This window comes from Pseudopodoces humilis, chromosome 7, assembly GCF_049639895.1.
Source record: "Pseudopodoces humilis isolate 2021_Gansu_Grassland_sample_001 chromosome 7, ASM4963989v1, whole genome shotgun sequence".
NCBI lineage: Eukaryota > Metazoa > Chordata > Aves > Passeriformes > Paridae > Pseudopodoces > Pseudopodoces humilis.
Genome location: NC_142206.1, coordinates 53,804,729 through 53,817,353, shown reverse-complemented (window position 1 = coordinate 53,817,353; position 12,625 = coordinate 53,804,729). Strand labels below are relative to the sequence as shown.

At 41.0% G+C, this 12,625-nt stretch overlaps 1 protein-coding gene across 1 annotated transcript in view; it reads right to left on the bottom strand.

Moving 5' to 3' along the window:
* KIF26A (kinesin family member 26A) overlaps positions 1-12,625 on the bottom strand; it is a 93,489-nt gene that overhangs the window by 41,949 nt on the left and 38,915 nt on the right. The window contains exon 3 of the mRNA XM_014250039.2: positions 4,729-4,889. Coding sequence (XP_014105514.2) covers positions 4,729-4,889 — 161 coding nt within the window. The remainder of the gene's footprint in view (positions 1-4,728; positions 4,890-12,625) is intronic.

Genomic DNA, 12,625 nt, shown 5'->3' with positions numbered 1-12,625 from the left:
TTATATCATGCCTAAATTGACACAGCTTTCCCAAACATGCAGGAGGATGATGAGAGCAGAAAGATAATGGGTGCGATTCACCACTGTGATTCTCCAGATTTATTATCTTAAATGGTTTTAATCTAGCAAAGCCCAGCAACATCTCAAATCATTTAGAAACCTGAAAACTAGTGAGTGCTATGTTTGGAAGATTAATTTTTCAAACAAAAGCAGGTGGATACCTGGAAAGTAGTTCCACTATACAGTTTCCACACTTCAAAGGCAGCAGTCCTACAGCAGCAAATGCAACCCTCTAAGCCAACCAGTTTGAAAATATCAACATCAAACAAGATGAGAATTTTAGAACAGGGACTTAATGCAGTTTGTCTTCTGCTCAGTACTGCTCAGGGTTGCTTGCTTAGTTATTTTCTTCTAATCAGTTTTGATTCCTCCTCGCTGCCCTGCCACTGCTCAAATCTTCTTTCCAGCTTGTGCACTGAGGGCAGGGATCCCTGCTCCCCAAACCCCACACCCCCACCCAGCTGCACAGGCACTGTCACCACTGTCACCAGCCACCAACAGGCGGAAATGGCACGTTAATGGTGACAGCTTCGATTTATTGGGGGTCTTGATTCTTCTCCCAAGGGAGTGGTATTTTCTTTTTTGTCAGAGAGCCCATTAACCTCTTCCCAAGTGCATGCCCATTCTAGTCCTTGCTGCCCTTCTCCTGCCTGATCTTGGAAACACCATTTCCCCTCTTCCCCCACTGCTCGCGTGACAAGAAAACCCAACTTTGTTATAAAGCTTATTACAGCTCTATAACAAAATATGCCAGTTATTTACTTAGCTGCAAGCATAGCCCACAGAAGGGTCCTACAACTATCTCACATATTTTCCCTTAGTAATATAAAGTTTGTTCAGGTTCCTTACACAAAAAACCCACCTGGAAACTGGTATAAAGTGTGGAGCACTAGGCAAGGCACACTTCATGCCACACCAAGGGACAAAGCCAGCTGCATTCTTCTTAAATCTGAAGAATGCAAGAATAAACTTCTCTTGAAACGTAAGGGTGAACTGGAAGTCTCCTCACAGCCATCCATGAACATAAGCTGTGCTTTTTGCCCTGGCTTTCTCATTCTGCCAGTGACCTGCTGCTGCTCCATTTTCTGCTAAATCCTCTGGTCCTCTGGTAACACAACCACTGAGGAATCTCTGGCAATTTGCTTGCGTGACACAGTCAGATGTTAATCAAAGCTTTCCTCCTTCTGTGACAGATCACAGTAAGGAAAAAAGCTTAAAACTGATTTAATTTCTTAATACGCTTCTGTCTGCTGTCTTGAATATTTGGCTTTGATTCTGAATACTTAGTGCTTCTCTGCATTTCTTGGTAATGAATAAAATACCTTTTTTTAAGCAGAACATAATTAAGCTTGAAGAAATTAAATATGACATTCAGATGAGAAAGAGCTTCAGATGAATATGTAGTTTTGGGCTGCACATATGCTTAACAAAATCAATGCATTCCCTGCAAAGAATATCTTAAAGATACTCATTTTAACCATGGGGACCTCTTATGACCAGGTATCCTTTTTGTTGCATCTCTTAGCTATTATTTTCCAGGTGAGGACATGAACTTTCTGTCCTGTCTTCAGAGTTTGTGACCTTACAAACACAGAACTGATTCTCATCAAGGAACAAACTAGAGCAAAAAACAAAACAACCAACCAAAAAAATCCAGCAAGATCTCTGTTCCCAGGCACAAAACAGTCCCCAAGCAAGAGTGTAAGAGTGTTATTTCAGCAAATAGAAACTCCAGCTTTAATGTGAAAAAGGCATTTATATGTGGCCAGGAAACCATGTCACAACCCAAAAGCTAATTGTGCTAGGACCTTGTACAAACACAGTGAATCCTGTTTCATGAAAAGTAAGATTGGAATACCTCGTTCATGTGGGAAAAAAAAACAAACCTGTATCTAGTATTGCTGTGGCTCAGGAAATCACAGATGCAGCTTCCACAATACCCTGTGAAGGCTTTGCCTTCCAAAGTAACTAACACTGCACCCAAATACACTGGACATTAACATATATGCATATTTTTGCCTAGCTACTTTATTCCTAAGGCAAAACAGCCCTTTTAACAAGCCAAAATTTCAACCACAGCTCATCTCACAAAAGGCTCATGTAAAATATGAAGGTCCTCAGTAGACTTGGTCAAAGAGAGGCCAGTGATTTGCAAAAAAAACAAATATATGTGTGTGTCTGTGCAACTGTCAATATATCAACTTCATTCATTCCAATAGAGAACAAGAACAAAATCTACCAGGCTCTGCATAATGTGAGTAACTGGCCTTGCTATGAAGTTCAGATTTTAAGTGGCTGAGGAGTTTCAGTATAGAAAAAAAATCAGAAAATATAATGAATGGGGACTACAGCATGACACTACAGCCATGACTCTTCTTTCATCTCCAGGTGCTTCCTGAGAGAGCATTAGCTAAACAGAGAGATGAAGGAGAGACAAGTGAATACTGCTGCAAAAGAGTCAAGACAGGGATGACCTTCTTCCTCAACATGTTCAAGGCTGGATAGTGCAGAGGGAAGTAGACAGGAGTGGAAGGGTTGAAACAAAGAGGCCTGAGAGCCCATTTACTGAACAAACCCCCCCCAGCTGATTATATCCTAATATTTGTGGCTCCTGGAAAAGCCATTTCTGCCAGTATCTGTGTCATTTCTCACTCATCCTTGAGGATTTCCTCCTCTTCCTTTCCCCTCCTGCTGAGAGGACTGCATGGCCTGAGGGTGGAGGACTCGGTGTGAAAACTTTGATCCATTGAGGTCCCAAAGGCAGAAGAGTCAAGGGAGAAGGAGCAATGGCAGAGTGAGCCTCTCCTGAGGTTAATGCCAAAGTTGGGGGAGCAGCCTGGCCAGGACTTTGTACCCACCTGAAGATCTGCTCAACCCATTTACAAGTGCCAGGGATCAATGATGGATGTCTCTCTCCAACAAAATCTTTGTGAGATTTTTTTTTTTCCCTTGTGTTTCAACAACAACAGAACAAGAAACAAAAGTGCTCTGTGCACAAAAATTGCATCAGCTCTGCCCATCAGTTAAAAAATTCAAGAGAATCAATTTTGAATATAGGAAACATGGGTAGGGAATAAGCAATGTACTAATGGGGTTTTAAAATGTTTTAGCTATCACAGAGCTGCTAAAGCTATAAAATTCTGATTCACTCAAGGCAAAGACAGATTCATGAGAAGCAATTAGGGCCTGATCCAACATACAATGATGTCATTTGCAGTCTTGCTGCTGACTTCAAGAATCTTTGAATTAAGCCAATGATATCCACTTGACAATAAAAACAGAACTGAGTTTTGCTGACCAGTGACAAAAGCATTACTGAGAGAAAATATTTTGGTCTTTTTTTATACTATTAGACACTGATTTCTTTCTCTCAGTTTCAAGGAAGGTATTTTATTTTCTGGTTTCTCCAGTGAAAGGGAAAAATCTTCGCATTTCCTTATTAACACTGAAATATATCCAAAGTAGATTAAGAAAAAGATCATACCCTCAATATGAAATACAGTAAAAAAAGCTGTGCTGCAGTCCCATCTAAATACTTTGAAAAGGATGCATCTGTCCTTGCTTAGGTAACTAAACAAGAAAAGAGACATCTGAGCTTCTCCCTTTACCTTTCCTCTCCATTCCCACTGATTATTTCAGATATCTATCTTTGAATGAAACAAATCATCCTCAGCAGGCCACCGTTTCTCTGTGTTTATTCAAACCCACAGCACAGAGACAATCCACTAATTTACACACAGTGCTTTTGGGGCAGTCATTTCCCAGTCTCTTGTGAACAGACAGGCTGTGATATGCAGGCATTGGACACTATCATTGTGCAGCGCTCTTTTAAAAAAGCAGAACTTGGAAAGTTGAGCTCTTTCTGAGGTCAGATTGTAACTTGTAGTAAACATAATTTATTTAATGACACAAAACATGCTAAAGACCAATGAAAAGGAAACAATACAATTACCATTGTGATTACATTCTACGAGGGATTCTTGGTGCATAAATTTTACTTTAGTGCCATTCACAGACATACGCTTTTCAATATTGACTCAAAATATGTTCAGTTCTGAATTAAAAAAGGAATTGGAATGCAAGTACAAAGCCCTGAGTTTTGTTGTTTTAAATACCATCTGCTTGACAGCATATTACATTTAATCAACATTGCTAATTACAACAAACATCCAAACAAAACTAACATATTTTTGTCACAGGACACCAGAATAGAAAAAAAAAGATATTGTTCTGGGCTATTGCTAGAAGAATGTCCAACTGTCAGCTGTTTCTACCAACCATGGAAAATTTATTTGGAGAGATAGGTCATGCTACTGAATAAAAATTACCTTTGTTTTACCTAGATCTGAGTGAAAAAGTCTTGTTACTTCAGCTTTTGCTCCCTGGAAACCTACAGAACAGCAGACTGGTGGTGAAGGTGGCCATTAAGGACTAGACAAAGCCCAACACGTGTCTCCTTGGGTGTTGGTCAATAGAGGGTCCAGGTCTCCAGAGAGAGAATCAGGGTGTCCCCATCCCATCCCTGCTCTCCAGTGGCAGCAGAAAGCCACAGTCATGACCAGGTGACCAACTCCACCCTTCAGCAACCAGCACCATGGCAAACACAGCACTTCCCAGCTGTTTGAAGACCCACAAGCAGTTATGGAAACCAGAAAGAAGAGAACCTACCTTATGAAGAAGGAAGCTGCAGCCGAGGTACCTGCTGAGACCCCGGCTGGAGCCACCACGCTCTGTGAGGCTGCCGTGCCGCCCGTGGGGTCGGAGCCGTGCTGCCCTGAGCTGATCTGAACACCGGGAACATCTCGGCCACTTTCTGGTGCTGCTTCTGCCTGATAAAAATAAAAACATACCAACATGTTAGTACACTTCAATACATGGCCACAACAGGGAAAAATTTCACACAGCACTTCCAAAGAGAGTCTTTGCAAGGGTGAGGGTAAAGACCATTAGCAGGTGAGGATACACATATATGAGGATACAGGTGGAGAAGTGCACCACAGTAGGCTCAGCAACAGAGAAAGTAAAAATCACAACCACAGTGGAGGAGCAGAAAAACACAGAACCTTTGTGAGGAGTAATGCACAGTTAAATAGTTTGACAGGCATGAAGAAATGGAAAACGATAAGCAGAACCCTTTTGTTTTACAATGTTATTTTGGAGCTGGCAGAACTGTTTATCTGGTTCAGTTATGACTGTCAGGAATTATTTCTCAGTGGCACATCACCTACAAGACCTATCTGTTTAAGAGGAACTAACCAAACACTCACACTTGTAATATGTTTCCACATGAATAATCCCAAGAACTAAATAAAACTGATTTTTTTTAGAAATACATATACAGCCCTGTTTTTCAGTATTATTTTTCTTAGCAACACAAGTGCATAACACTTTTCTCCTGCAAACCTTTCCAGTGTAAGAACAGGAGATCCTGGAGATCCATCTTCTCCAGCATAAAGCATTTGCAGCGTCTGAGACACAGTCTGAAAGGGGGAAATTGTTTTGAGATTTTGCCAAAATTTTAGACATCTGTATTGTGAAATTGTGTCAGGTCTATATCTTTACATTAAGGCCACCAACTCTTTCAAGTACCGAGTTCAATTAAGCCCCATCAGTCAAATGCTCATTGACAGTGCTGGGAAGCCTCCTCTTTGGAAGAACCTGCTCTCTGTCTGGGAGTCCTGAAGATTTAATTAAAGATGACACCACAATAAATATTTGTCAAAAGAGTTAATTGCTTCATGTATGATAATATATGATGTTTCTGTCATCTGAAATACTACTTTGACATTTCCAACTAATTAGCTAAAATAGATTCCAGGAAAGGAGACAGCCTTGTAATGAAGCACAAGCACAATTAGGTACTTCCTGGGATGCCACCAAATTTTGAATTTTGAGCTGCCATAGATCATGTTTTACAACTACAGATATGCAGACATGGCAATAGGACACTCCCAGTTACATACACACCCTGAATTTTCTCATACACTGACAATACAAACAGAGATTTTCTCATGAGAACTGAGACAACCTGGTTATTAGGTACCAAGGAAAAAAACTTTGCCAACCAAGTAGCGCTCAACTGGTGCATGAAAGCCTGTCTGGAGTTTCATCTGGACTCATTCCTAGAGGCTGAGTGCTGTATTCCCAGTTCCCAACAAAGTCAACAAGAAGAAAGTGCACACAGATCTTTTGAAGGTCTGCTCTTTCAAGGTTAGTATTATTATCAGTATTATGAAGTGGCTGACTAATGCTTTAACATAGAGTGCCACACAAAAAATTATTTTTATAGAGCTCACCAGAGATCTGAGGCTGAGACACAGAATAATATTCATGCAGATTAACTTAATCCTAGTGAAGCTATTCAAGCTAGAAGCCAAACTGGAAACTTGGAACAACCCTCCGCAAAACCCTTCACTCTGTAATACAGCAATCTTATGAGATCAGATTTCTCTGTGACGAAAGCAGAAAGACCAAGCACTGTTAGAGATCAAGACTGGCACAAAGAAATGGTGTGGCAGGAAAAAGGACTTTAAAAAGGGAGTTTGTCTGTCCGTCCTATCCATGATCTACTGGCAATGACAGCCAGAAACAAAGAAGCTTGGAAAAGGATCAGATCCACTCACATGGTTAATTGCTTATAACTAAGTGATGGAGTAATGAACCTTGAGGGGGTCGATAAAGCAGGTATTTGATCATTAATGCACTGAAGCAAAAAATGTGTGGTCTTGACCTATAGCAGTCACAGAAAGAATATGGCACATGGAACAACATGCAGATGGGTAAAATCCAGTGCGACATCCGAACTTCAGAGTTACATGAACTGACACAAAGCACTGACAGCAAGTGGAGCTTACATGGATTCAGCAATTTACAAACTAAAAAATTCTACACCACAACCTCTGGAGCCAGCATGTAGAGCCCACAGAGTGCCACACCAGGGACTGCCATGCTCAGCAGCACTGGCATGACAGCCAGAGGAGGACCCAACCTGCAGCCACTGGCAGGATGACATCTGTGTCTGAATACTCCCAAAGTTCTGTCAGGAAGACAACCAGAACCCTCTGCCACAGAAGCTGCTGTCTCAGGCTCAAGTCAGATTTTCAAGACTTTTTCACTCACTGTCAACAGGGGCTATACTAGACAAGAGACCTTGACACAAAGAAAATTGTGTTTAAGCCACATTTTGATAAAAAGACAGGAGCAGCAACATGTTTCTAACCAATCACACTAATTAATGTATAATGTAAATGATGGCATGATCTAAAGCTAAATATGAAATCTGTAGAGTATTATACACATAAAAAAACCTTCAGAACTTCATTGAATTTTACAGCAAAGTGTAACAGACTTGTAAGAACTGACTGGAATCTGTTAACAGATCGATTCCTGTAAAAGCTATTCACACTTAAAAATATAAGCCATGTGTAACGCATATTCCTTTTACACTGCTTTTTTATTTCTATGAGAAGTCAAAACCCTACATTTCCAAGAGACCAATGGTTGTGGACATATCAGGCACATAAATTGAAATATCCGAATCAAACCTGATATTTCAGACGGCAGATGGTTAATATACTTTCCAAACCAACATATCTAAATTGGATAAATTGCTATTCCCACATTAAAGACATTTGAAAACTCAAACTGTAATTTCTGTTTCTGTAAGTTTTATTCTCAGTTCTGTGTGAACATAAAAAGAGGATGTGAGGAAGCCAATGAGAAGGGACTGATTCTTGTAAAGGAGCAAAATGTGATGATATACGATACAAAATCATCAGAAGACTACTGCAGAAGACAACCCATATAATTTTCATTGACTCAACTACCCAATTAATATTAAACACAGAGGTAACATAAGTTTTGCTGCATAGTGAGAAGCTGGAAAACAAAAGTTCTTCCAAGTTTTGGAATAATTTCAAGGACTGTCTGCACCATCCAAAGTGACAGGATTTTCCAGCACAGCCATATGCAGCTCTCCCTGAGAAGCTGCATCTCTCAGGTGATGAGAAAGGCTCAGGTATGACAAAATTTGTCAGGTCTAGGTCATTTACCCTGAAGAAAGAACACTAAAGACAAGTAATGGGACCCTCCTGGGCCTGGACACTCCAGTTTGTCACACCACAAATAAAAAAAAAAGGGTTGTTTTGTTTTGGTTTTTTTAAACTAAATGGACCTCCCTCATCTCAACAAATACTTTTCTGAGGACTGTGTGTGGAAAACAGAATTCTTTAGAGAAATTTGAGCAACTTTTGACTTTTCCAAGTGTTCAAGTCTGCACAGAGAGAAGGCTCCAGACGGCAGCTGAGAGAGAACTGTGCTTCTCCATTTAATGAATTTTCATAAATCATTAATGATCAAATGCAGAAAGCACAGCCTTGTCACTATAAAGTGTTACTGACTGCACTGAATATTTAAAATGTCGTAAGGCTCCACATCCAGAGAGTAACGTTTGTTTCAATTTTCTAAAAAAATATTTGCTGGACAAAAGCCATTGGAAAAAAACCAAAAACCCTCTGGAAAGATGCTAAACCTTAAAGGAAGGATTTCCAAAACTGTTCTATAGGACCCCTTCCCTCTACTCTCTCCAAAACCACATGAGAACTGGCACCAGTAAGAGCACAGCAAGGATGACATTTGAAAATGTCACACCAAGCATTTTGCACGTGCAGGCATGAGCAATGTCTTGGTGCTTTGTGTCAGTGCCTGTGTCATGGACAGGAGGGTTTTGGGACCAGGTCCCAGAACCCATCCTGAGGACATGGGGGCAAGTCAGTCACAGTGCATTCCCAGCTGGCAGCATCCACACACACAGCTGAAGATGGCAGAGCCACAACAAGCAGTTACAGCATGACTTGTTCCCAGTTAAGAGGGCAAAAGCATGGGGGGAAAGGGCAGGATGAGATGGAGCTGACCTGACATCCTCAGGCAGCAGTGGGGGAGGTGTGCAGGGCAGGATGGGGGCACCCCCTGTCCCATCCCTGATTCCCAGCACACAGGCTCACTGTTGTGACTAGATGGCAGGAAACATCTGCCCAGGCTTAAGCAAGTCAGACTAGACCAAAATTACACTATAAAGAAGTTGGCCCTAGATTAAATTTCCAGATACACAGGACTCTGTCAGGCCATTACCATCCAAAGGACAATTACAACTGTAACAAGCTCTTTACATATTTGAAGAGCCAAGCCAAAAACTAAGCCATAATGTTTCCAGTTTTCTGAGTATTTCCATTCTCTGGACATTAACCTTTGTCAAGAGAATGACCAGGGATCCAAAAAAGCCAAACAAGGTCATGCCACTTGGTCTCTGAAATGCATCTGAAATATCTATCTGGCAACAGGCAAGAAAAACACAGGACTATAAAAATCTATAGAAAAATAGACCAGTCCCAGGATAATACTGTCATGGCAGAAGAAAACCAGAAGGTTGGGTAAAGCTGCAAGAGAGTATCAAGAACAGAATCACTAACAAGGGAACAAAGCAAATTACAAGAGTCTCTACGAATCTGACACACATCTGTTTATCAGAATCACGATGCCATATAATTTATTTTATATTTCAAAAAATTGGTCCTATAATGAAAGCACTTAACAGGGCCTTCAGGTGAAGCACTAAGTGCTCTGGTACAGCCTGAGTCTGTACTGGTGATTTTTTCCCCTTTTCTAGCTTTTTTTACCCCTTTCTGACTAGCAGGCAGACAGAATTTTGAGGATTTGCTCTAACTTACTATTTCCCCCTTTCTGACTAGAACGTCACAGTCAATTAAATTGTAAAAACTGCTTGATGTAATGATTTTGCAAACTATTAAACCTACTGTTTATATATGATAAAACAATAATTTTCCACCTAAATGATTCATGCAAAGACTCTTATGACCTACTACCACTGAGTGGAACAAACGTGACGTAAATCTTGAGCTGGATAATGCTTACACTATAAACCCTTCTTTCCCATAAGCGTGGATAAGTCCTGCATGCGTCTCCTGTGAGAAATGTCTCCTCCTGACTGATGAGCATTACATAAAGTTAACAGGGCAGCATATGCCAGGCTGAAGTGAAACGTGTTCTGGATAAACTTTTTACTGCCATTTGGCATTGTTTCTGCCAGGGCTCATTATAAAGCAAGTAGGGCATTTTATAACTACAATACACTACTGTAGTCATTTATAACCTGCAGCTGTGATGTGGTAACAAGAATGACTAAACCTGTAGTTTCAGACTTTTATATGCATCTCGTGTTCAATGTAAATCAAATGCAGAGCATAATATCCCTTCTCTCAAAAAAGGCTTTTCAGCTACAAGAGTTGCTAATGCCTGGCTTATGATCAATCTCTGAAGATGAAGCAGAAGGAGAAAAATTATAGAGAAGTAGAATTAAATAGAAATAGGAGGCCCATCTGCTGTCACAGACTGGAAAGTAATATAGGCGATCCAAAGGCAACCTCAGAGCTTTTGCTTTTTGAAATAATATCTGAATTACTAAAACAGGTTTAAGGTTTGGATCTTTACCAGCAAAAATCATTAGCAGTCTGTGCTCCATGCAAAAAGGACCTCATCCTTTTGGGCAGGGCACAGCTACATCCAGTACTGGCATCCTTGGCCATACCAGGATGGAGAATCAGCAGCTTCCCCCTTCTGACCAAGGGCTTTTGATCTCAGTCTGACCCAGATCTCTCCCAAACCATGACACTTGGTGCTTGAAAAGATTAACAGGGTTCTGGGCAGGCCTCAGTCTACAAAATGGAGCATCACTCTTTTCTTCCTTCAGATTGGCAATGTGGGAAATCCCAGCAGGCAGGGCTCTGGTAGTGCAAAGATGTCAGCAGGCAGTGACAGACCAATTCCTTGACATTTAAGCTATTCAGGACACCCACAGCAGAAGACACAGCTGGCAATGCTCTTTTTTCTTTCCTTCTTCACAGCGATCTGACTGCCAGCCACATGAACAACACCCTCCTATCTGCACACAGAAACCCACCACCTGGAAAGTCAGGACGTCATGAAATGAACTACCAACAGGGACACAGATCCTGCTGCACATTAACACTCTCAAATGAGGACTTTTCATGTGCAGTGGATTTAAAACAGCCAGGCTAGAGGAACTGTTTCTTCTAATGCCTCTAGGCAAGCATCAGAAAGTGTTGCCCAGAGCCTTCCCTGTTGTCTTCTATTACAATAGGTATAGCCTCCAAAGCCAAAAAAATCTAGCTGTGTACTTCCCTAGGTATTTATTTAAATGGACAAATATACAATAAAAATCCCTGCTTTTTGTCAAAGGCTGATAAGAGCAAGCAAAGGAATTCATTAACAGGCTCATAATAATGCAGATTTCTGTCATTTTAGGATTGGGTTTCCTACAAAGAGATAAATGCTTTTCCATTAGGACTGACTTCCATGGGCCAGATGTGTTTCTAACAGCCACTAAACACAGGAGACATGCAGAGCTTTGAACTGGAAGAACTTGTGTCACCTTCCTGACTCCACAACAGCATTTCTCAATGATTTCGGCAACTCAACAAAACTTCACCATGTCTTGATTACTCTCTATTCAGCAAAAGAAAATACCATGTTCCTAGTTTCATTAAAATCACTGTATTGTTATAATGATTGACATACAATGTCATCAAATAAAGCAAAGGTGGACAGAGATTGTCATACCTAATTTCTATCTCAATCACACTTGAACTGCTTATGTATTAGATGTAGCTGCTTTAAAAAGAACATCCCTTGGGATCAATTTGCCTGACAGCTACCACATGGAAGGCACCCATTGACTGGTAGTTCACTTGAATAGGTACAAGCCCTCATTATCTGAAAACTGGCTCTTAATTACACCCATATTTAGAGACCAAGGTTCAGTTACAGGCAAGCTCATGAAGCAGCATTAAGTTTGCAAAGACAAGGACAGCTGTAATCATTGGAATCATTGTTGAAGGACACCAAGGTCTCAAATCAGGGATAGAGCTGTGCAGGTGACACTCTTCTCTTGTGGGTGTTCCTGCCAACCCTGCTGTTTGCTCCCAGTGTTGAGGCCATGTAACCCAGACATGATTCACCATGACCAGAGTGAAATCCCCAAGCCTGCAGATGTCCCAAAGCTCTTTCAAGTAACCAAATGCCAATAATAAAAAATTTCAGAAGAAATTTCCAAGTGTGGCTGTACGAAGAAGTGTCAAGTGAGATTTGACACAGGTAAGACCACATAGAAGGGGAAAAACAACATAAATGACTCCTCAACAACACTGAGCTCAAAACTTGCTTGGAAGATTTAAGGGTCATTGACAGTTCCTCTAAATCAAGATGTAGCAGCAGCCAAAAAAAAACCAGCAAGCAAATTTTGGACATCACAAGGCAGGGCACAAAGAACAAGAACAGTGTCCACATAGTGAGCACCACATATTGAGTCTAGCTCTGCATCTCAAGACACGGTGGTGGAGTAAGGGAAAGACAAGCAGAAAGACAAGCAAGTAAATAGTCAAGAAGATAAAGCAGGTGCCCTAGGAAGACAGAATGAAAGAGGCTGGGACTCTTGCTTGGAGAAGGGAAGAGGAAAGCCTGACTGAGGCTT